Source organism: Mustela nigripes, chromosome 16, assembly GCF_022355385.1.
Source record: "Mustela nigripes isolate SB6536 chromosome 16, MUSNIG.SB6536, whole genome shotgun sequence".
Taxonomy (NCBI): domain Eukaryota; kingdom Metazoa; phylum Chordata; class Mammalia; order Carnivora; family Mustelidae; genus Mustela; species Mustela nigripes.
This window is the reverse complement of record NC_081572.1, coordinates 32866069-32890422: the sequence shown is the minus strand read 5'-3', so window position 1 is coordinate 32890422 and position 24354 is coordinate 32866069. Positions and strand designations below refer to the sequence as shown.

Here is a 24354-nt window from a genome sequence, read left to right as displayed (position 1 = left end):
CAAAAATATAAAAATTATGTATTATGAAATGGTCACCATGATAACTGTAGATACCATCTGTCACTGTACTTATTATAATATTATTGACTATATTTCCTGTGCTGTACTTTACATCCTCTTTTATCTTTATCTATTTATTGTGGAAATAATTTTGCAGTATATACACATATCAAATCATTATGTTGTATGCCTTAAACTAATACAATGTTATATGCAATTATATCTAAATAAAACTATGGTGGGGGAAAGAATTATTTCATTTAATTTTCTTTCTTTTTTTTTTTTTAAAGATTTTATTTATTTATTTGACAGACAGAGATCACAAGCAGGCAGAGAGGCAGGCAGAGAGAGAGGAGGAAGCAGGCTCCCCGCCGAGCAGAGAGCCCAATGTGGGACTCGATCCCAGGACCCTGAGATCATGACCCGAGCTGAAGGCAGCGGCTTAACCCACTGAGCCACCCAGGCGCCCCTCATTTAATTTTCAAAGGAAGGATAGATAGAACCCTAAGTCCATGGTGGTGGTGTTTTTAATAAATTAAGCTATACTTGGCTTCTCAACTAATCCTTATTTACTAAAAAGAACTCAAAAAGGAGTGGGAGTGGGATTTTTTGTTTTTGTTGTTGAGATTTTATTTGACAGAGAGAGACATAGCAAGAGAGGGAAAGCAAGCAGAGGGAGTGGGAGAGGGAGAAGCAGGCTTCCTGCCAAGCAGGGAGCTAGATGCGAGGCTCAACCCCAGGACCCTGGGATCATGACCTGAGCCAAAGACAGACGCCCAACAACTGAGCCACCCAGGTGCCCCAGGAGTGGGTTTTTAAAAAAACATATTTTTAAAAAATTTGTCGGGACACCTGGGTGGCTCAGTTAGTTAAGCATCTGCCTTCACCTCAGGTCATGATCCTGGGGTCTTGGGATTGAGCCCCATGTCAGGCTCCCTGCTCGGCAGGAAGCCTGCTTCTCCCTCTCCCTCTGCCTGCTGCTCCCCCTGCTTGTGCTCTCTCTCTGTCCAATAAATAAATAAAATAAAATAAAAAAGGAATTGCTTTCATATACATATTAAAAAAATTGCCTACTTACCATTTACTTGTTTCTTTCTCTACATGTTCAGATCCTATCTCTTTTTTTAAAAAAGGTTTTATTGACTTATTTGAAAGAGAGGGAAAGAGAGCATGGGGGAAAGGGTAGAGCAAGAGGGAGAAGAGGGTTCCCAGCTGAGCAGGAAGCCAGAGGAAGGCCTCAATCCCAGGACCCTGAGATCATGACATGAGTGAAACACAGATATATAACCAATTGAGCCACCCAGATGCCCCCAGATCCTATCTCTTTTTGAAAATCCAATTAAAATGAGAAATTCTACTTTTATCAATATAAATCATATTGTGATCCTCACCATGTGTAGTATTTGCAGTTTAGTATGTGACTTTGCTGATATAAAATCATTTTAACAATTCTTGGACTTATAAATCCAGGCAAAATAAGTGTATATTTACCATAAGCATTGTACAGATTTCCCAAGTAAAAAAATGTTGAAAACTCAAACAGAAAAGACTCCCTTGAATATAACAGGAACAACAAGAACTCATATTTTGGGGCGCCTGGGTGGCTCAGTGCGTTAAATCCTCTGCCTTCAGCTTGGGTCATGATCCCAGAGTCCTGGGATTGAGCCCCACATCCGGCTCTCTGCTCTGCGGGGAGCCTGCTTTCCCCTCTCTCTCTGCCTGCCTCTCTGCCTACTTGTGATCTCTGTCTGTCAAATAAATAAATAAATAAATAAATCTTAAAACAAAACAAAACAGTTAAAAAAAAATGAGTGAGAACTATATTCACACAATAAAAACAAATGATCTATATCACTACATAACATGGTTGAATCTAAAATGAAATGTTGATTGAAAGAAGGTAGGGGACAGCTGGGTGGCTCAGTGGGTTAAGCCTCTGCCTTCAGCTCAGGTCATGATCTTAGGGTCCTGGGATCAAGCCAGGCATTGGGCTCTGCTCAGCAGGGAGCCTGCTTCCCCCTCTCTCTCAGCCTGCTGCTCTGCCTACTTGTGATCTCTCTCTCTCTGTGTCAAGTAAATAAATAAAATCTTAAAAAAAAAAAAAAAAGAAAGAAGGCAGAAACTACATAATTTACGATTCTATTTGTGTAGTTCAAAAGCAAGCAAAATAAATCTTAGCATTTAGGGATGTCTACTTGTACTTAGAGGATAAAAACAAGGAAATATTTATTATAACAAGCAAATCAGTAGTTACTTCTTGAGTAAAGGGATTGTGTTAGGGGAGGGAGACAGGCAGGACTTCTAAAGACATTTATAATGTCTCTTTCTTTGTGGTTACGTGAGCATTTGCTTTATGATTTATTAATTTGTGTATTATGTACTTTTCTATGTTATTGTTCTACAAAAAAAATTTAAAGAAAAAAAACAAAGGTTTTTTAATGGCTTTTTATTTTTAAAACATCACCATGTGAACCATGGGGTTTATATTGTATGGTTGTTACTCAGTCTGAAAATAAACATTGGAAGTTTATAAATAGCAACAGTGTAAAGAAACCATAGCATTCACAAGATTCTCAAATGGTATAATATAAAACCTGTCATAAAATTTAGTAAAAAAACAAGGTAGAAAACATTTTTAATACTGGTACAATGGCAATAGCAGCTTTATAAATGTTTATATATAGGATTTCTATAGCATTTTTAAATGAACCTTTATTCCACAAGAATGATCAAATCATCAAATCATTTAAATTAAATTGAGACAGTACCTGGTGGTTTATTAACATAAGCATTGTAAGTGCTCCATAAAACATCGTTACAAATACTCAAATGTTTTGTTCTCAGAGATCATTCCTTTTATTCTTATATAATATAAGTGTAGCTTGCAGGCTTTGTTTTGTTTTGTTTTAAATTAGAAGCAGGTATGTTTCTTAACTTTATTACCTGTTTAATTTTCATTCATAAATGTGTCTGTAGACATAAATTTGGGTCTCATGAGAACAAAACATGGTCCCAAGGTCTGCTTTCCAGTCTGGTGACTTTCCACAACACTCTATTTGGTATTTCAAAGCAGTATTTGTCTGTGGAAATATAGGTATTTCTGGGAAATGACTGAAATATCTTTTGTAGCCTAGGCTAAAATAGTATTACCCCTGTAGCTGCTTCCTGTCAGGCTAGGAAGTTCAGTAAAGATCTGAAACACCTTGTTTCCCATCCACAAGCAGCTGCTGTCCTTATTCTTGGAACTGCAGGGGATCAAAGCTAATCCTGTACTTTCAGTCACAGGAACTCACCCTGATGAGAGTTTCCCATTCTCTGTGATACTTAACATAATAGTAATGGGGATCCTGGCTGAAGCTATAATTGTGTCCACTGCTAAGTAGACATGTCTGACAACCTGGGGGCTCCCAGAAATACTTGGCAACTTTGTAGGGGACTGAGCCATAGGGTGACCAGGTACGATAAAGAATGCCCTGTTAAAGCTGAATTTCAGATAAATGGTGAATAATTTTTTCAGTATAAATATATAGCTCCCATGTAATATTTGGGACATACTAAAACAACAACAACAACAAAATCCCCTACCCATTGTTTAATAGGATGTATTTCTATTTAAAAGTTTTTTTTAAATTCAAATCTGGCTATCGTATATTTACTGCTAAATCTGGCTACCCCGGACTGGCAGGAGAGAACAAAAATCCAGTGAGGTTTGTATTATTACTGTTCCTGAAGATATAGGCTGTTGAGAACAGGAATTAGGTCTCACAGAAGATCTGCTATGGACTTCAGATAATCCTGGGCAGGCCACTCTGGAAAATACACAGTTCATGTTGAGATCCTCATAAAACTTATAATTAGCTGCATGAATGTGGATAGAAAATGTCAAAGAAAGGAATATCTCAGACTTCAGTGATCTAGATATGACTACCTAAAGATCCTTTCTAGCTGCTAGAAATGGTACATTCTCATTTTTAAGGTTATATTGGATATTTTGCTTCAAATCCATTTGGAAAATAATTGGGTTGGGATAGGGGACATTCTTACCTCCTAACTGTTTACAGTAAACAGAAATCAAATCTAGAGGTTCTTTTTACTGATCAAGTCTGTAACGCTTACTGAAGAATGCATTAGCTTTATAGGCTGAAATACTTTTCTTTTTAATTACCTGAGAATATGCAAGAAGAATGGGAACAGGGTTATTTCATTTTATTTTTTAAGGAATCAGGTTATTTTCTTAACGTCAAAACTGTATCTATTGAGTATAAACTTGTTATCTAGTTAAATTTGAACGACCTCTCCAACCTAAATTGGGTAATTCCAGGATAAACATCTCTTTAGGGACTGCATTTTCCCATCTGCTCTCTTATTGATCATACAAACTAAAAAATACCCAAATACTCACTTTATATCACAGTATGTATGGACAATTCTTGGACTTATAAATCCAGGCAAAATAAGTGTATATTAACCATAAGCATTGTACAGATTTCCCAAGTAAAAAAATGTTGAAAACTCAAATAGAAAAGACTCCCTCGAATAAAACAGGAACAACAAGAACTCATATTTTTGGGGCACCTGGGTGGCTCCCCAAAATTATATAATTCAAATGGAATTATATATTAGTATAATTATTTATATAAACCCTAGTACATTAAAAAAAAGGATTGGGGTGATTTTATCTGTGTGTTTTATGGATCATCATGTGGCATCAGGCAGAGTTAGCATCAGTTTTGTTCATCAAAGCTGCTTGTAGAAAGTGGCAGAGTTTGAGTTGGGCTTCTAGGGTGAGCCATCTATGAAAAAAAAAAAAAGGGTCCCAATTATAATATGAATTATGTGGCCAACACAGATCTCCTTCCTCACTAATAGAAACCAGATTTTATGCGGGCAGCAATGCAGCCGGACTCTAAAAACCACTTTTCCCAGTTTTTCTGACATAATCAGAAGTTTCTGGGTAGCACCTGTATAAAGTGAGGGGTAGCTTAGCTAGCACACCCTTTTGTCCTTTGCCTTTCTCCTTATCTTGCCTAGAATGTGGGCACCGGGCTTCAGGAGGTGGAGGCATTCTTTACCATGAGGATAAAAGCCACACATTAAGGATGGAAGAGCAGTGAAGACATGGTGAAGCTACTGTACCAGTTATGGGCTGCCTACTTCCCAAGGGAATATGTAGGTAAGAAAAATAAGGTGCTGCTTTGTTAAGCCACAGTGGTCAGATTTTTGTTACCTAATGCAAAAGCAAATTTTGTTACCAAATGCAAAACCTATCTAATACAGTTGCTTCAGACTTTTTTTTTTTTTTTTAAAGATTTTATTTATTTGTTTGACAGACAGAGATCACAAGTAGGCAGAGAGGCAGGCAGAGAGAGAGAGGAGGAAGCAGGCTCCCTGCTGAGCAGAGAGCCACATGTGGGGCTCAATCCCAGGACCCTGGGATCATGACCTGAGCTGAAAGCAGAGGCTTTAACCCACTGAGCCACCCAGGCGCCCCACAGTTGCTTCAGACTTAAAGGAAAAAGGAAACCTAAGTTCTGGGGGTGGGGGGGTGGGGAGGAGGACTAGTCATTTTATGTCTAACAACAGTTTCTTTTTTAAAAACTTCCTCCTACTAAGTGGACTTTTTTTTTTTTTTTTAAAGATTTTATTTATTTGTCAGAGAGAGAGCAAGCGAGAACGAGCACAGGCAGACAGAGTGGAAGGCAGAGTCAGAGGGAGAAGCAGGCTCCCTGCGGAGCAAGGAGCCCGATGTGGGACTCGATCCCAGGACGCTGGGATCATGACTTGAACTGAAGGCAGCTGCTTAACCAACTGAGCCACCCAGGCCGTCCCGAGTGGATTTTTTTTTTTTTTTTTAGATTTTATTTATTTATCAGAGAGGGAGAGGGAGAGCGAGCGAGCACAGGCAGACAGAATGGCAGGCAGAGGCAGAGGGAGAAGCAGGCTCCCCACCGGGGGGTGGGGAGGAGGATTAGTCATTTTATGTCTAACAACAGTTTCTTTTTTTAAAACTTCCTCCTACTAAGTGGATTTTTATTTTTAAAGATTTTATTTATTTATCAGAGAGAGAGAGAGGGAGAGTGAGCGAGCACAGGCAGACAGAATGGCAGGCAGAGGCAGAGGGAGAAGCAGGCTCCCCGCTGAGCAAGGAGCCTGACGTGGGACTCGATCCCAGGACGCTGGGATCATGACCTGAACTGAAGGCAGCTGCTTAACCAACTGAGCCACCCAGGCGTCCCAACTAAGTGGATTTTGTGAACAGCTCATACAGCAGATACTTTTCTGGGATTTTTAAAAAAAAATTTTTATTTTTATTTATTTATTTGACAGACAGAGATCATGAGTAGGCCAAGAGGCAAGCAGAGAGAGAGGAGGAAACAGGCTCCCTGATGAGCAGAGAGCCCGATCCTAGGACCCTGGGATCATGATCTGAGCCGAAGGCAGAAGCTTAACCCACTGAGCCACCCAGGCACCCCACCTTTCTGGGATGTTTGATATTGTTGTTCAATATATGTGCTTATTCTTTATCATATTTTCATTTGTTTCCACATTACTCAACTCATTATAGTGATTATGGGGTAGGGCAGGGACATAAAAGAATCCCAGAGCTGAACAAAGAAAGGAAGGGGCTTAGTCCTTCAGTGAGGCCTCTGCCTTCTGCCCCTGTCCTTCATAATTTGTGGTATCACCAAGGAATGTGATCTGGGAGTAGGGTCCCTATTGGATGCTCCGAAAGGAGGAAAGAGAAATGTGGCCACACCTCAAAACAGTGATTGGCATGAGGGAAACCAAACTGTCTGCAAAAGGCACTGATTCTTTATTTTTTTATTTTTTAAAAGATTTTATTTATTCATTTGACAGACGGAGATCACCAGTAGGCAGAGAAGCAGGCAGAGAGAGGAGGAAGCAGGCTCCCTGCTGAGCAGAAAGCCCGATGCGGGGCTTGATCCCAGGACCCCAGGAACATGCTGAAGGCAGAGGCTTTAACCCACTGAGCCACCCAAGCGCTCCAAAGGCACTCATTCTTTTTTTTTTTTTTTTTTTAAAGATTTTATTTATTTATTTGATAGACAGAGATGACAAGTAGGCAGAGGCAGGCAGAGAGACAGGCAGAGAGACAGGAGGAAGCAGGCCCTCCACGGAGCAGAGAGCCCGATGCGGGGCTGGATCCCAGGATCCTGGGATCATGACCTGAGCCAAAGGCAGAGGCTTTACCCACTGAGCCACCCAGGCGCCCCCAAAGGCACTGATTCTTAATGAGGAAACAAAGAGGGGACAGTGTTGGGTTGGCAAAGTGTTAGCAGTGAAGTCTGTGGTGTGTCTCTATCACCAGAGGGAAATGGAAATATAAGTTTTGTAGCCAAAGAGGCCAGAAGCCCTGTGTCCCAGCACTCTAGCAGGAGTGCCAGACGGATGGCTATTCCCCATAGATCCAGTGAACAGGTGAACACAAGGAGATGACAGACAAACAGGATTTGGAAGAAATCACATCAGGTTTCACTGATATACTAGAATTTGGTGTATGGGTCATACATGTAGGTGACAAAGAAGAAAGCTGCCAAGACCTTTTCCTATCAACTGTGCACAATCTGATCCCTATCTGCATCTTTATCGCTGTTTTTCACTGTCAGACTTGCTTTCTCTTATAGCTACTTCGGCTCCTTTTCAGTTTCTCAGTTAGGTCAGGTGCCCTCCACCTCAACACCCTTATGTATGCTGTTCTTTTTGCTTGGAGCTCTTTCCTCCCAAACGTCCATGCTGGGCCCATCCCCTCATCCCGTAGGCACCCTTCCCAGTTAATGCCTATTCATCCTTCAAGTCTCACTTCATCACCTCCTAAGGGATTCCTCTGTGGGTTCCCACAGAAACCTATTCCTTTCCTTTATAGTACTTACCTCAGTGTAGAATTATACAAATATGTGATTATTTGACTAATGTCTATTTTCCTCACTAAGCTGAAAGCTCCAAGACAATAAAGTTAGGTTTGTTTTTGCTTACCACTGTATCCCACTGTATCCCCAGCACAGTGCCTGGCATAGAGGAAGTGCTTAATAAATACTTATCTAGGGATGCCTGGGTGGCTCAGTTGGTTAAGCAGCTGCCTTCGGCTCAGGTCATGATCCCAGCGTCCTGGGATTGAGTCCCACATGGGGCTCCTTGCTCAGCAGGGAGCCTGCTTCTCCCTCTGCCTCTGCCTGCCATTCTGTCTGCCTGTGCTCGCTCTCTTCCCCCCCCCTCTCTGATAAATAAATAAAATCTTTAAAAAAAAATAAATAAATACTTATCTAAAGGAATTAATACAACCAGACATGCATGGTAAAAGTAGAGATGATAATGCTAGCTAGGTCACAGAATTTTATAAAGGCTAAATATGAAATTGTTTTGTAAAGCAGTAGGTACCATTTAAAGATTATTATAAGAAAGATCCTTTAGATTGTATGATTCTAAATAAATCATTTTGAAGAAAAGGAACCATATTTTTGTTTGTTTGTTTCCCCTAAAGGCTTACCTGAAACTTTCTCCTCAAGGCCCGAGTCATTACTGGAGTAAGCCCAGTTCCTGTGTCCATGTTTTCTTTATTGGTAAGTGGGGTTCCACCTGGGCTTCTGCAAAGGTATTGAAAAAATTAGAAGCTGTGTTTTATGCTAATTTTTCAAATGGATTCAGAAAGGATAAAGATAAGAGAGCATATTACCTCTCTACATCAACTTTTCTAAGTAGTTTCCGCAGGTCTATCTGGCTTTTACCAGGGGTACTGATGAAATAAAAATATACAAGTTAGAGCCTGCTAGAATTTATCCCCTTTCCCAAAGCAAAGCAGATGTTTCCATAGGCAATGTCCTAGAAAATGGTTCTATTTGTTACATCAGCAGAGGGGCACCTGGCTAGCTCAGCCAGTGGAGTGTGTGACTCCTGATCTTACAGTTGTGAGTTCAAGCCCCACGCTGGGTGTGGAGCCTACTTAAAAACAAAAATAGCAGTAGATGCCGATAAGAGCATAAGGTGATATAATTGCCCTAATAAATAATACGTCTTGACTCAGTAATTATACATATAAGAATCCATCTGCGGGAAAGAGTCAGCTATGCACATGGGTGATGGACAAAAGGATGTTCGCTGAAGAATTAGAAATAAAAAATCATAAACAACCTAAATGTTTCAAAACAGGAGTTTATCTATGAAATTTGCAAATAATGAACTATATATACTGAAGAAGTCAAAATGATGCTTTAAACTGATTTTTAATAAGATGGGGAAGTTCTTGACACATTAAACAGGAAAAGCTTTAACTGCATGTATATTATGATTATACACAGGTACACACACACACACAGACACAAAAGATTTCATCGATTCCAAGACATCCAAATTTTCATATTTTATTATTTCTGAAATTGAGCTGCTTTAAAAATTCTTCTTTTTTAAGTAATCTCTTTCCCCAACATGGGACTCAAACTCATCACCCAGAGATCAGGAGTTGGATGTTCTTCCAACTGACTGAGCCAGGCACCTCTAAAAAAATTATTATTATTTTTTAAAGATTTTATTTATTTGACAGAGAGCACAAACAGGGGGAATGGCAGAAGGAGAAGGAGAAGCAGGCTCCATGTTGAGCAGGGAGCCAATCTACCACTTGATCCCAGGACCTTGGGATCATGACTGGGGCCAAAGGCAGACACTCAACTGACTGAGGCACCCAGGTGCGCCTCCCCACCCTGCCTGAAAACATTCTTGATATTATATCTTTTCCTCCCAAATCCATTTATCTGTATTTGTGGGTTTTTTTTTTTTTTTTTTTTTTTTTTTTTTTTAAGTAATCTCTGTGCCCAGCTTGGGGGTCAAGCTTACAACCTGAGACTGAGAGTTGCAGGCTCCGCCAACTAAGCCAGCCAGGTGCCCCTGGGCCACCCCCGCCCTCAAATCCACTAATAAATCACTGGTGTATCTTATAATAAACAGCATCATGAAATGGAAATAATAGAGTAGATGCCCACACAAAGACTAGAATGATAAACAACAGTATGTTAATAGTAGCTATCTTCAATCATACAGTTATTTGATTTTTTTTCTTTTTCAAAAATTTTTTTAAAAGATTTTATTTATTTATTTGAGAGAGAGAGAGAATATGAACAGGGTCAGGGGCAAAGGGATGAGCAGACTCCCCCCTGAGATCATGACCTGAGCTGAAAGCAGATGCCTAACTGACTGAACCACCCAGGCACCCCCATTTTCTTCTGTAACTTTTCTGTGGATTTCCAGTCTTCTACAATGAGCATATACAACTTTTAAAGTTAGAGATAGGGAAAACAAAACAAAACAAAACATTATTTTAAGTAACAGTGGAGCATAACACAGTGTAGTTCCTTACATCAAGACATTTGTAACTCGAGTTGATAGTACTTTGGAGTTGGGCTTCAGGGTGACACGTTGCAGGTCAGAGACAGTAACTAGTGGATTCTGTGCCTTTGGTGATGGTATAAGCTTTAATCACAAAATGAGACAGTATCAAAAAATACACTTAAAGATATCATTCAAAATATAAACATGCTACAACAATGAATATTTAAAAGCTGAGTATGGGTAAGATATTATCTACTACTCAATTTTTATTACAAAGCTTCCAAGTATGTCTCTACTTCTTTAGACTAATGGTTGGTAGATAAAACTGCCTAATTAAATAATTTTGGGGTCTACACATTTTGTTGAGGATCCAAAACTACTCAGGTAACACATGGAATACTTACCTCAGAATGGCTTCTGTACATAAGACATAGGCTGATTTTCCAGAAAGGGACAACCAGGTTAAAAGCTCAAAGATCATATGTATGATCAGCTTACCTTCTTCCTTTCATCAAAACACTGTGTCTTCTTTAACTTCACAGTCAGTAGATCTTTAACTGTTATCTGCATGGGTCCATCTCTTTTTAATGGCCCAGCCTTAAAATACATGGAGAGGTTAGAATTCAAATTGTAACCAAGATATCCAGTTAAATGCAAATCCAAATCCAGTTTTTAAAGACTCACTTAAAAACTAACTCTTATTTACCGTAGGAACCTATCAAATTCTTTTAATTCAACCGAGAATGATCCTGTTTTCAGTACACATGGATGCTAATGCTACTGTAAAGTATTCATCAAAATGTAAAGCTTTGACAGTAAATGAGAGATGGGCTAGTTGTCTGCAACTATGCATCTTCCTCAGGATTTATGATAATAAGACCGGAGTTGAAGAAGTTCCTCAAATCAAAGTGAAGTTTTGCTTGAATTACCTAAAAAGTTAACTCAGGTCCCATAGAACAAGAATGTATGGTCAGAGGGCTATGCATTATGGCAAATGTAGTAATAGGCTCTGGATTTAACCCAGCCATTTTATTTATTATTATTTTTTTACAGATTTTATTTATTTATTTGATATAGAGAGAGAGCATGAGTAGGTCCAGTGGCAGGCAGAGGGAGAGGGAGAAGCAGACTCCCCACAGAGCAGAGAGTCCGATATGGGTCTCTATCCCAGGACCCTGAGATCATGACCTGAACTGAAGGCAGAGGCTTAACCAACTGAGCCCCCCAGGCACCCCTAAGCCAGCCATTTTAAACCAAATTTATCTGGAGTGCAAATTCAGATTTTTAAACAGGGTCATGCTTATCTTAGTGATTCACAAATACTCCCTTAGTGGCCAAGTAATTAATGGAGACTGGTCCTTCAGCTTCATGATATTATACTTTGGGACCCACCAACTCTTTTTATTCTGTTTTTACTCACTAAGCCACCTTCTGTTCTTAATTTAGTTTCCCAGGGAGGTTTTTCTTTCGGTTAAAAGATATTCTGAGACGCCATTAGGAATATTCCAATCTACTGGTTTTCATTCATTTATCCTTTTAAAAAAAATCACTTTTGTTTCTAAATCCAGTTCTACAGGCCTGAGTTTTTAGAAGCATAATCATTGACATAATTAAGAGATGGAATCAGAAAAAAAAAAAAAATGCAGCTTTCCTCTCAAAGCCCGTAGCCTCGTCTCAAAAGGCCACCTTGTTTTACTACTCTGTTACACACTGACCAAAACACATCATTACTAGATTGTTTCCTACCTGCAGAGCTTTAGTGCGATCGGATTTTCTGAGCAGCACAGGTGCTGTGGGCGGTGGAGGCGGAGGCAGAGGAGGAGGTGGAGGGGGCGGGGGCGGCGGAGGAAGAAGAGCAGGAGTGGGGGTGACTGGCTGTGGCAGTGTGGGAGGAAGTATCGCTCGAGATTCTCCAGGGGTGTTTAGCATGCGGGCGGGCACATTTTTGAGTTTACCACTTATGTGACAGGTTTGACCACAGCTTGGGCAGGAAGAATTTTCCAAGACAGTCTGTAAGAAAACATTATATTTGGCAAATGAGTAACAGATTAATTTGGTTCTTGCGGCTCAGAGCCTTGGAGATAATAGCTACCACGTATTGAATGCTTTCTCAGTATAGTATGTGTTTTTTTTTTTTAAGATTTATTTATTTATTTATTTGATAGAGAGAGAGAGAGAGAGATCACAAGTAGGCAGAGAGGCAGGCAGAGAGAGAGGAGGAAGCAGGCTCCCAGCTGAGCAGAGAACCCGATGCGAGACTCGATCCCAGCACCCTGAGATCATGACCTGAGCCGAAGGCAGTGGCTTAACCCACTGAGCCACCCAGGCACCCCTAGTATGTGGTTTTTAAAAAATATTTTCTCATTTATCACAAGCCCATTCATTCACCCATTCATTCATATATTTGTTTTGTGTGTGCAATATGCCAGGCACTGTGGGTATGATGTGAACCCTATCTGTTACACCGTGGAGCTGACAGTCTGGCAAAGAAGACAGGCATGAAACACAGACACACCCAGAACAAAACAAAGTAATGTTTCAGTGAAAACAGGGAGGTGTGCTGTGGGCATGAATAAGGAGAAACTTGGAGAATGACATTAAGCCATAATCTCAAGGATGGACTGCAATTTATCAGGTCTCAATGGAGATAAGATCTGGGGAGAGTTCCTGGCAGAGGGAAAAATACTTAATGCAGCTAAAAATTGTCATATAGTTGGGGCGTCTGAGTGGCTTACTCCGTTAAGTGTGTGCCTTCTTTGGCTTAGGTCATGGTCTCTGGGTCCTGGGATTGAGCCCTGAGTCAAGCTTCCTGATTCTCTCGCTCTCCCTCTGCCCCTTCCCACTACTTGTTCTCTATCTCAAATAAACAAAATCTTTAAAAAAAAAAAAAAAAGAATGTAGCATATTCAAGGATTGATAAAAAGGCCAAGGGGATGGAACATGAATGTTAGGGGCTGAATTGTGTCCCCCAACCCCTCAAATTCGTATGTTGAAGCCCTAGCTGTAATACTCCAGGATGCCTTTGGAGATAGGGCCTTCAAAGAGGTGTTTAAATTAAAATGAGGCCATTAGAGTAGGCTCTCATCCAGTTTGACTGGTGTCCTTACAAAAAGAAGAAATTTGAACATACAGGAGAAACATCAGGGATGTGTGTGCAGAGACAAGGTGATTTGAGGACACGGGGAGAAGACAAGACAAAGCAGAGAGGCCCAAGAAGAAACTAACTCTGTCAACACATTGATCTCAGACTTTCAGCCTCTAGAACTGTGGGAAAATAAATTTCTATTATATAAGCCACCTAGTCCATGCCACTTTATTATGGCAGCCCTGGGAAAGGAAAAATAACCCTATGAAGTCAGATGGTGTATTAGTTTCCTATGGTTGTTTTATCAAATTATCATAAATTTGGTGGCTTAAAACAATTGAAATTCATTTTTTTCAGTGCTGGAGGCTAGAAATCTAAAAATCAAGATGACAGCATGGCTGTGCTACCTCCCAATGCTGTAGGGAAGAATCTGTTTCTTGTCTCTTCCTGTTTTTGGTAGCTATGGGCATTCCTGGCCTTGAGACTACATCACTCCAATCTCTACCTGTGCTCCCACTGCTCCTCCTCTCCTCTTGTGTGCTCTGCTTTCTCCTTTATAAGGACATTTGTTATTGGATTTAGGGTCCACTCTGATAATGGAGTATGAGCTCTTCACTTCAAAATCCTTAACTTAAGGGGCACCTGGCAACTTTTGATCTTGGGGTTGTGAACTCAAGCCCCATGTTGGGTGTAGAGATTACTTAAAAAAAATCCTTAACTTAATTACATGGGAGAAAACCCTTTCTCCAAATAAGGTCATATTTATAGGTTTCAGGGATTAGGACTTGGACATATCTTTTGGAGGCCATTGATTCAGCCCACCATAGATGGCATCATCATTTTTAGAGGAGGAAACTCAGGCCTAGAGGAGTAAGGTGATTTGCCTTTCTTCCTGTCTAATTCATCTTGAGGTACAAATTCCAGGACAAGGATTGTAATCCCAGAAGCTCCCCTGCAAACCAACAAGTGCAATGTTTATTTTCTTGAGTTTTAGACATTGAGAATAGGGGCCTTGCTTAGGGGAGTTTGGAGACAGTGGATATATATGGCTTTTTCTACCTCTATCAGTCAAGAAAATAGAAATCATCCTAAGTATTTAAAAGAGGGTGAGAGTAAGGTGGGGAATTGGTTACATTGATGGTGAAAGAGATGAAAACACACAGGGAATATTGAGGCAACCCAGAGATTAGCAAAAAATAAGCCATGAGCCTGGAGGGACAAAGGGAAGAGCATTATAACCTGGTCTCTAGAGGTGGGTTAACCCAGAGAATCCAGGAACTTGACAGACTTACCTGGAGGGAGCTGGGGTGAGGTAGACAACAACCCTCACTGGAGAAATTGTCCAAAGCAGAGAATAAAGGGGAAACACACTCCCTCCACACCCCCACCAGTCTCTCTTCAGTGTCTCCCATTAGCCAAGCACAACTGGAACCAGGTGACATGGAGCATAGCACATACAGCCTGCATGGATTAGCCCCAGTGCAGTGCAGAGTTGAGCCTTGAAACCTAAGGAATAGATCTGAGGGCAAAGAGGCCTAAGACGAGCACTTGCCTGTAGCCATTGCTCCTTCTGGTAAAAGCATGCTGGGATTCCTATAGGGGATAATCCCTGCCCTCCTTCCCTAATTCCAGATTTCTTTTCTTTTTTTTTCCTTTTTTAAGATTTTATTTATTTATTTGATAGAGACACAGTGAGAGAGGGAACACAAGCAGGGGGGGAGGGAGAGGGAGAGGCAGGCTTCCCGCTGAAGAGGGAGCCTGATGCTGGGCTTGATCCCAGGACTCTAGGATCATGACCCGAACTGAAGGCAGACGTTAACGACTGAGCCACCTAGGTGTCCCCGGATTTCTTTTCTATTTAACAATACCAACCTTCAGTGTTTCCTGGAGCTTGCATAATTCACTTTCCAAAATGCAAAATCGTTCTTTTAGACTGTGGAGTTCTCGGTGGCAGAAACGGGATGGAAAGATGGTGTCTTTCAATACTTCTAAACTCTGAAATGAAAAAATAAACAAGCCTGAATTCTGTAAGCAGCATGATCAGGACAAGAAAAAAAGGGAGAAGAAAGTGGTTTGATATATGTTTTACAGAAACAAAGGCCTACATGACCCCATAATTTCATCTTACCTGAGCTTAGTCTGAGTGTTGTATGGACCTGAGCACACACACAGGTGAACACACATACCAAATATGCAGAAAAACCATATTGCTGAAAATGGGGTTGTCAAAGCCATACCTGGGCCATGCAGTTCTGGCACCAATTGTATATAGACCACATTCTATTTGTCCAAAGTTTTACGGTATCTTTGATATTAGGAAGTCTAAAGTTCCAGGATGGTCTTAGCCAACTTCTGCTAAGGGAAGTATCTGCTGAAGGAATAACCACTCTGTAGGAAAAACAAAACCAAACGAAAAACCCCTGAGTTGGAATAACAGCTTTATTTATTTATTTGTTATTACTATTATTAAAGAATTTATTTTTTTTCATTTGACAGAACGAGAGCACAAGTAAACAGAGTGTCAGGCAGAGGGAGGGGGAGAAGCAGGCTCTCCACTGAGCAGGGAGCCAGATGCGGGGGCTCGAGCCCAGGACCCCGGGATCATGACCTAAGCTGAAGGCAGATGCTTAACGACTGAGCCACCCAGGCGTCCCTAACAGCTCTACTTAAATAAGCTTGAGCCTCTAAATCTAAGCTTGAGCATCCAACTTTTGGATTTGTCTCAGGTCATGATCTCAGGGTCTTGAGATTGAGCCCCATATCTGGCTCTGCACTCAGTGGGAGTCTGCTTGGGATTCTCTCTCAACCTCTGCTCTTCCCCTCACTTGATCTCTCTCATTCTCTCAAATAAATACATCTTTAAAACATAAAATAACATGCTAGCTTTATAGTATGGCTCAGGAGCAGAGACTACCTAAAGCCAAAATTTTCATTACATTTTAGAGTTCCAAGATGCACTTATACAATAATTTACTTGATAAATAAATAGTAATAAATAATAAATAAAATAAACAGTAAGTAAAGAGGCGTCAGGGAGGGCGCCTGGGTGGCTCAGTGGGTTAAGCCTCTGCCTTCAGCTCAGGTCATGATCTCAGGATCCTGGGATCGAGTCCCACATCCGGCTCCCTGCTCAGAGGGGAGCCTGCGTCCTTCTCTCTTTCTGCCTGCCTCTCTGCCTACTTGTGATCTCTCTCTTTGTCAAATAAAGAAATAAAATCTTAAAAAAATAAATTAAGAAAAAAAAAGAGGCGTCAGGGATTCAGTAATGAACAACATGATAAAAACCATGCCCTCATTAAACATACATGTTTAATAAAGTCAATTAGTAACATGTATGGATTGTTATATAGTGAATAAATACTATGAGGAAAAGGATAGAGCAAGAGAGAAATGTTGAATGGAGGTGAAATTTTAGGTAGGGTGCTAGGGAAGTCTCACTGAGAAGGTGACTTTTGAGAAAACAAAACAAACAAAACAAAAAAAAACCTCAAAGTAAAAAAGCTAGCAATACATGGACACCTGGCTGGTTTAGTCAGTAGAACATACAACTCTTGATTAATGGTCATGAGTTTAAGCCCTATGTTGAGCGTAGAGCCTATTTTAAAAAGGTTAAAAATAAAGAAGCTAGCAATACAAATATCTGGGAGAACAATTCAGGCATGGGCAATAATAAGTGCAAAGGCCCTGAGACAGCAGCTTGTCTGAGGTGTCTAGGGAACAACAAGGAGGCCAGGATGACTAGGATGGAGAAACTGAAGAGTAGGGGCATTAGGAGAGAATGTCAAAATCAGATCATATGGCTCTTGTGGGTCATACAAAGGATTTTATTTTATTTATTTATTTTTGTTTTAAAAAATATTTTATTTATCTGACAGAGAGAGATCACAAGTAGGCAGAGAGAGAGAGGGAAACAGGCTCCCTGCAGAGCAGAGAGCTGGAGGCGGGACTCCATCCCAGGATCCCGAGATCATGACGCAAGCCGAAGACAGCGGCTTAACCCGCTGAGCCACCCAAGGGCCCGCCTCATACAAAGGATTTTAATTTTGACTCGGAGAAAGGAAGACATTGGAGAGTTTTTATTTATTTTTACATAATCTCTACACCCAACTCATGACCCGGAGATCAAGAGTCACACACTCTTCCAACTGAGCCAGCCAGGTGCCCCAGGAAAGAAATTGGAGAGGTTTTTTTTTTGTTTGTTTTTTGTTTTTAAGATTTTATTTATTTATTTGAGAAAGAGACAATGAAAAAGACCATGAGAGAGGAGAAGGTCAGAGGGAGAAGCAGACTTCCCGCGCAGCCGGGAGCCCGATGCGGGATTCGATTCGGAAACTCCGGGATCATGACCCGAGCTGAAGGCAGTCGTCCAACCAACTGAGCCACCCAGGCATTCCGACACTGGAGAGAGTTTTAAGCAGAGGGGCAATATGACATGTTTTTTACGAGGCTCACTCTGACTGTTCTGCAAAGGCAGAAGCAGGAACACCAGTTAAGGGCCATTTTCAATATTCAAGAGAGAGAGAGAAGAGTTAAGGATAACATGGTTAATGCTTTTTGAGGGCCAGTTTAGTTTAAAAAATTTTCTGTAAAGAGAGCTATAACAACAAAATGTATAATGTATGTCATTGTGAAGCCCAGTATCTTGGGCTTCTGATAACTTAGAGTCTCTTTCAGTAACACATTTAAACCTCTGTCCCAGAGAATAACTGACCAAATTTTACCAAAACTGAGATTTAAATTCCAGTTATATATTCCTCTTGCATCTCTTAGTTACCAGATTTATACAATTAAACTGACTAGGGAAAGAGAAAATAGTTACTGTGCATCTCCAGTACAATTTCTTGTGATTTGAACTTCATTTAAACACTTAAAAAAAAAATATTTTATTTATTTTTTTGAGAGAGAGAGAGAAGGAATGGGGGGAGGGGCAGAGAGAGAGGGGAGAAGCGGTCTCCCCGCTGAGCAGGGGCCCAGGAGAGGACTCTGGGATCATGACCTCAGTTGAAGCCAGAGGCTTAACCAACTGAGTACCCAGGCGCCCCTAAACTCTAAAATGATGGTCACCACATAAAATTTAGAATGCTCGGTCAAAATTTAATTTCTGAAGAGGGAGGAATAATTTTTTAGTATAAGGATGTTAGAAATGTTGCATGGGACAATATTTTTAAAATTTCATGTTTTTTTTTTTTTTTTTTTTAAGATTTTATTTATTTATTTGAGAGAGAGAAATCACAAGTAGATGGAGAGACAGGCAGAGAGAGAGAGAGAGGGAAGCAGGCTCCCTGCTGAGCAGAGAGCCCGATGCGGGACTCGATCCCAGAACCCTGAGACCATGACCCGAGCCGAAGGCAGCGGCTTAACCCACTGAGCCACCCAGGCGCCCAAATTTCATGTTTTATTAGAACTTTACATTTAATTGGGCATTCTGTATTTTTATTTGCTAAATCTGGTAACCCTATCCTTGAGGGATTTTTAATATTTTTTCTTCTTCACACTTACACCTTACCTTTCTGGTGAGGGTGGTGGCGGAGGAGGTGTGATTAGCTTGGGCTGAAAGTGAGAGGCTTCTCTTTTTTTGAATAATCTTTTTGCTTTGGCTTTTAACTTTCTTCTTCGTTGCTTGAACTTAGGCATGATTTCTGTAGAAAAAAAATTTTTTTACATGTTTTTAAAATTTTAGAATAATAACACATACAGAAAATGGAGAAGTCTTAATTGTACAGTTCAATAAATTATCACAAAGTGAACACACCCTTGTAACCACCACTTTGGTTAGGAAATAGATCACTGCCAGCATTCCAGAAGTCCCCTGAAGTGAAGAAAAATTTAAACCCAGATTTAAAGTATCTTTAGAGACTCAGCTTTGGCATTATATTGCTCTTTAATTTTGTTTTGCTTGCCTTGCTCTTCTTCATTAAGTCAAGTGTATTTCCATTTCTTATAAGAGAGAAAATGACTTTAGTTGGGTTATGGTCAGTTATTAAAAGAAGTTTCTTTCCAGGAACATTTACTGAGCACCCATTGTGATAAGCAGAGTTGGTAATGGAAGAAACAAATTTAACCACTGAATATCCATTTACTTTTAGGCACCTTCACATACATTTTCTCAGTGAATCCTCACTACCTGGCAAGATTTTATCCCCAAGGACAAGGATTTTTATTCCCATTTTTTACATTAAGAATAAACTTAGACATAGAAAGAGTATATGATTTGCCCAGTGTAATGCAGTAAATAAATAAGTCTCGGAAGACTGTTCTTTCTAACATTCTGTGGTGCAACAGTTGATTAAATGGGTGGTATACAATGTAATAGCAGTTACCCCAAATCTAAGACACCCAAATGTTTCAAAACATTTATTTTAAAACACTATTTAGTGTATTTAGCTTTTAATCTGGATCCTTTTCTGAAGAAAATTAAGTCAGAGCTAGTTTGATGTGAAGGTGGGTAGCCAATTGCTGCTACCTGAGGAACAAAGATGTCGTTATTCAAGTAGAACTAAACATGGGCTCAAGGGCTGGGCCTCCCTGCCTTCAAACTCACATTTGAATAGGAACAATTGGCCTTTAAAATACAAATTCATTCCACTTTTGTTCACCCAGTACCCTTTCAATACTTAGTATGCAGCTCTAGGCTTGGCCAGCTCTCGGATTGCACTGGCTGAAGAACCTCCTTTTTTTTTTTTTTTTTTTTACTGATTGTGGGTTGTGAAAACTCCGGAGTGGCTTACTGCAGTTCCAAGTGCTTTGGTCTTGCAGAGGGCACCCCTAATGGCAATGGGCAACAGTGCATATATCAACAGCCCTTCTAGGAGCAAGGTTCTCAATAGCATCTTACTGAGCTGATGCCAGGTCTCAAACTAGCAGTTTTCCTTGGTTGTTCTTAGAGGCATGGGAGATACAGCAAAAAGTAGCTGACTTCCCTTGTATTCTATCACTTCTCCTTCCTGCTGAAATAATGAAAGAAGGCTAAGCAGGGATTATTAAATACACAGGGTATTTAAAGGACTCACTGATTTTTTTTTTTTTTTAAACAGACTTAAAATAACACAAAACAACAATACTCTGAAGATGTTTAGGAGAACCTCAGAGGAAGTAAGCAATCTTGCGGTTGCCTGAAAAAAAGATTAAACCTCATCACATCCATGCCCAGGACTTTCTATGGAGAGATGTCACTGAGAACCTCTATCTAAGGTCCAGAGTTCACTGGGTGAAATCCCCAGAATCTGAGACTTCCATGGTAACTTCCTCTTCTTGTCTCCATCTGCCCCTTGCAGCCCTCCCCAAATTCTGTTCCCTCTCTCCCTTTGATGTCTTTTGTTAGACGTCAAACTGACACAGAGAACTGGTCTCCTGCCTCCTTTTTTCTTATATTCACCAAGCACTCAGTTACAAAAGTAGACTTCAGAAAGGAGCTGGACATTCTGGTTTAAACTTGGTAGATTGGCTCTATTCCTTTATCTCCACTCCCAACAGTGTGCTAGGGTTGGCAACAACTGATACATTTTCAGGAAGTTTGTGAGTTAGTTGTGAAACACATCCACCATTAAAATTAAATTATATAAATTATATAATATATTACATATATTTTGTATAACATTATTACATTATAAAATGTATATTATGTATATTGATGCAAAGCTCATTACTTCCTAATGATTTTACTATTATTTATGCTGTTGAGGTTGTTTACATTATTGTATCTATATAGTGAAAATGCTATAAAATGCTGATTTCTTTCCAATTCCATATTCAGTGACTTCACATTGAAATCTTGAAATTGGCTATGATGGGAGTATTTACATCGTGGACATAACACCACAAATCAGGGCTTGATTCATTATGCTGTTGATTGTTATGAGAGTGATAAAGAAAACATTAATAATACAGGTTAGATTTAAAAGCAAATCTTGGGGGCATCTGGATGGCTCAGTCATCATTGTGTGCCAAGTATACTTCAAGAAAAAAGTAAATAAAAAATAAAAGATCATGTTAATTCTGGAAAAAAATTCTCATATATTATTCCTATTGTTATCGGTTAGTTTTCTTTCAGTATAGGTGTGTGTACAATATATTATATACTATGTATAATTTACAAAATAAATGTATGTAATATATAAATTTATATTTTACATAAGTTTATATATTATTACATATATATTATATACATACACACACCCCTAAATAAAAAAATAGCAATAGTAAAAAATAAGAGCTTCAATTATACTATTTTTGTAAATTTTCATAAAGTTTGAAAATTTGCAAAATAAAAAAGTATGATAGATATATGTGTATATAGACATATAACATTTATATATACACACACAAATAATAGTTTTTAGTTTTTGGCTGAGCAGAATCATGATACTTCATGCCTAGATACTTCAACTTGAGTTTCCTAACATGGACATGGACATTGTCCTACAAAACCAATCACAGCCAGGAGATTTAAGCTTGATATTATCTAAGAAGTCCATAATTACCTCAGTCACCTCAATAATATCCTTTACAGCTGCTCTCTTTCCCCTTCCACAATGTGTCTTTTTAGTTTCCTTCAATTCACAATAGTTCCCTAGTCTTTTCATGTAAGTATTTGCCTTTCTTTCTATTTATATTTCTGAAGACTCCAGACCAGTTGTTTTGGAAAACGTCCCTCAGTTTGGGTTTGCCCAAATATTCCTTTAATGATCTTCCTGACTTTAGTCTTTCTCCGTGCCAATCATTTTCTACAGAAAATGATTACTAGAGTTAGTAAAAAAAAAAAAAAAGGATCCTGATAATTCCCTTGCTTAAAAGTATTTGAAGATTCCTTTTCATTCTCTGAATAAACTAAATTCCTTCATGCCTTTCAAAGATCATCACAATTTAGTCTGATGGCCCTTTGCTGCCTCATCTCTACTAGTGATTCGTGGTACTTCAGGTATACCAAACACTGAATACTTTCTACAGTATAGTTAGCAGGCTCAGGCTCTCCCTCTGCTTGGGGGTATCCTTTTTCAAGTCAACTTATATAGCTTCAAGATGCTGTTACTTTTTCTCACAGATATTTGTTGAATGCTGATAATCCACCATGGTAGGTAGGTGTGGTCGGTTTGGGGATACAATTTGAGACAAGGCCAACATAGTTTCTATCCTTATGGAATTTATGCTGATAAAAATGTCATACCTTTTGTACTTCTATAGCACTTTATAAACACTCTTATTATAACATTTACTGTATTGCATTGTAATTTTTGTTTGCATGTTTGTCACCCAGCTAGACTACGGACTTTTCAAGGTTAAGATTAATTTTATTCATCTTTGTTTTCCTGGAACCAAGAGTGTAGCAGGCATTAAATAATTTTCATTCAATAAATGAATGAAATAAATCATTCCTGCTAAGTGTTAGGTAGCAAGGTGTCTCTTTTTTAGTTCAGGAATATGCTTTACTACAATTACATTTTGTAAAATCTCTTGGCGAGGGAGGTTTTTAGTTTTTCAAATCATTCCACACCTTCATATGGTTAAAGGATGGCTCCAAAACTATTTCCAGTGGGAAGATGTAACAAATAATAGAGTAAGAACTCAGTTGGCTCTGCTGCTTCTATTAAAACTCCACCCAGTGATGGGAGAAGTGCTTTTGGTCAGGGGGTACTTCCAAAACTGTGACAGCAACGAAAATAACAATTGCATTTCATTACCCTCTTCCTAAAACACATTTTATTTTTTTTTAAAGATTTTATTTATTTTATTTGACAGATAGAGATCACAAGTAGGCAGAGAGGCAGAGAGGCAGGCAGAGAGAGGAGGAGGAAGCAGGCTCCCTGCCCAGCCACCCAGGCGCCCCTAAAACACATTTTAATGTAGGTTCCTATACTTTCCCATAAACAGCTTTCAGTCAATTAATCAATTTCCATTACTAGTTCAATTCATTACTCTTGAACATTCATAGGGCTATTTCTGGTACTTGATTGTATTTAATTTTATTTTTCGCAGTACAACACTGCTTTTTTAGTTCCTGCCTTGTTTCTCTGACGTGACGGCAGCTCGCTAAAATGTAGTCCAACACAGCATTAGGCACAAGTAAACAGGGCACACTTAAAAAATTGACACTGTCACAGAAAGTCCGGCGATATTAAGAGCATATCAAGGAACAAAGAAATACTGTCTGTCAAGAACTGTATATTCTCAAACTTTAACGTGCATAAGAATCACTGGGAGGGGCGCCTGGGTGGCTCAGTGGATTAAGCCTCTGCCTTCGGACCAGGTCATATCTCAGGGTCTTGGAATCGAGCCCACACCGGGCTCTCTGCTCAGCAGGGAGCTTGCTTCCCTCTTTCTCTCTGCCTACTTGTGATCTCTGTCTGTCATATAAATAAAATCTTTAAAAAAAAAAAAAGGTGGTGGGAGATCTTGTTAAAATTCATATTCTGAATTTGATTCAGAATATGATTCTGAATTTTATTCAGTGGGTTTGGGTGGAGCCCGATAATTTGCATTGTTAACAAGCGCCCAAGTGATGCAGATGATGTTGGTCCCCCGACAACACTGAATAGCAAAGATCTAAAGGAATGTGCAAAAGGAAGGCAGATGCTTTGATCCAAAACGTATTCTGCAGAGCGTTAATTAAATATAAAAGTGTGGTTAGGTTGGAGCCAGGGCGAGCAGTTCTTACCCAACCTCAAACCTCCTTCTCATCTCCCCGAGTCCAGCCAAAGTCCCCACCTCCATAAATCTTAAGAACACAAGCAGCAACAGGCCCAGCTGCTGAAGACGCCAGCCCAGGTAACACAAGGGAGATTCTCCCTGCACTCACAAGTCTAAGAGCCCGGGATCAGATGGAGTCCGGGTAGTGGCCTCTCCTTCTCCTTAAAGAAAGATTCAAAATTAAAACCTTATCATGGAGGGACCAATCGTAGCAAAGGTCTCTCCACGATTCGCTGTCTGGGTAGTGT

General features: G+C 39.8%; 1 protein-coding gene and 1 long non-coding RNA gene across 2 annotated transcripts in view; one reads left to right on the top strand and one right to left on the bottom strand.

Moving 5' to 3' along the window:
- LOC132004299 (uncharacterized) overlaps positions 1-20952 on the top strand; it is a 129505-nt gene extending 108553 nt beyond the window's left edge. The window contains exons 5-7 of the long non-coding RNA XR_009400478.1: positions 5032-5173; positions 8501-8579; positions 20458-20952. This is a non-coding gene — a long non-coding RNA (uncharacterized LOC132004299). The remainder of the gene's footprint in view (positions 1-5031; positions 5174-8500; positions 8580-20457) is intronic.
- Positions 2431-24273, bottom strand: PRR11 (proline rich 11). The gene is made up of 10 exons (XM_059380584.1): positions 24216-24273; positions 18930-19062; positions 15661-15811; positions 15296-15418; positions 12085-12348; positions 10837-10935; positions 10367-10479; positions 8693-8752; positions 8507-8603; positions 2431-4793 (listed from the first exon to the last, which is right to left on the bottom strand). The coding sequence occupies exons 2-10, from the start codon at positions 19055-19057 to the stop codon at positions 4725-4727; spliced, it is 1104 nt and encodes a 367-aa protein (XP_059236567.1). The 5' UTR covers positions 19058-19062; positions 24216-24273; the 3' UTR covers positions 2431-4724.
- Between the last annotated feature and the right edge of the window lie 81 nt (positions 24274-24354).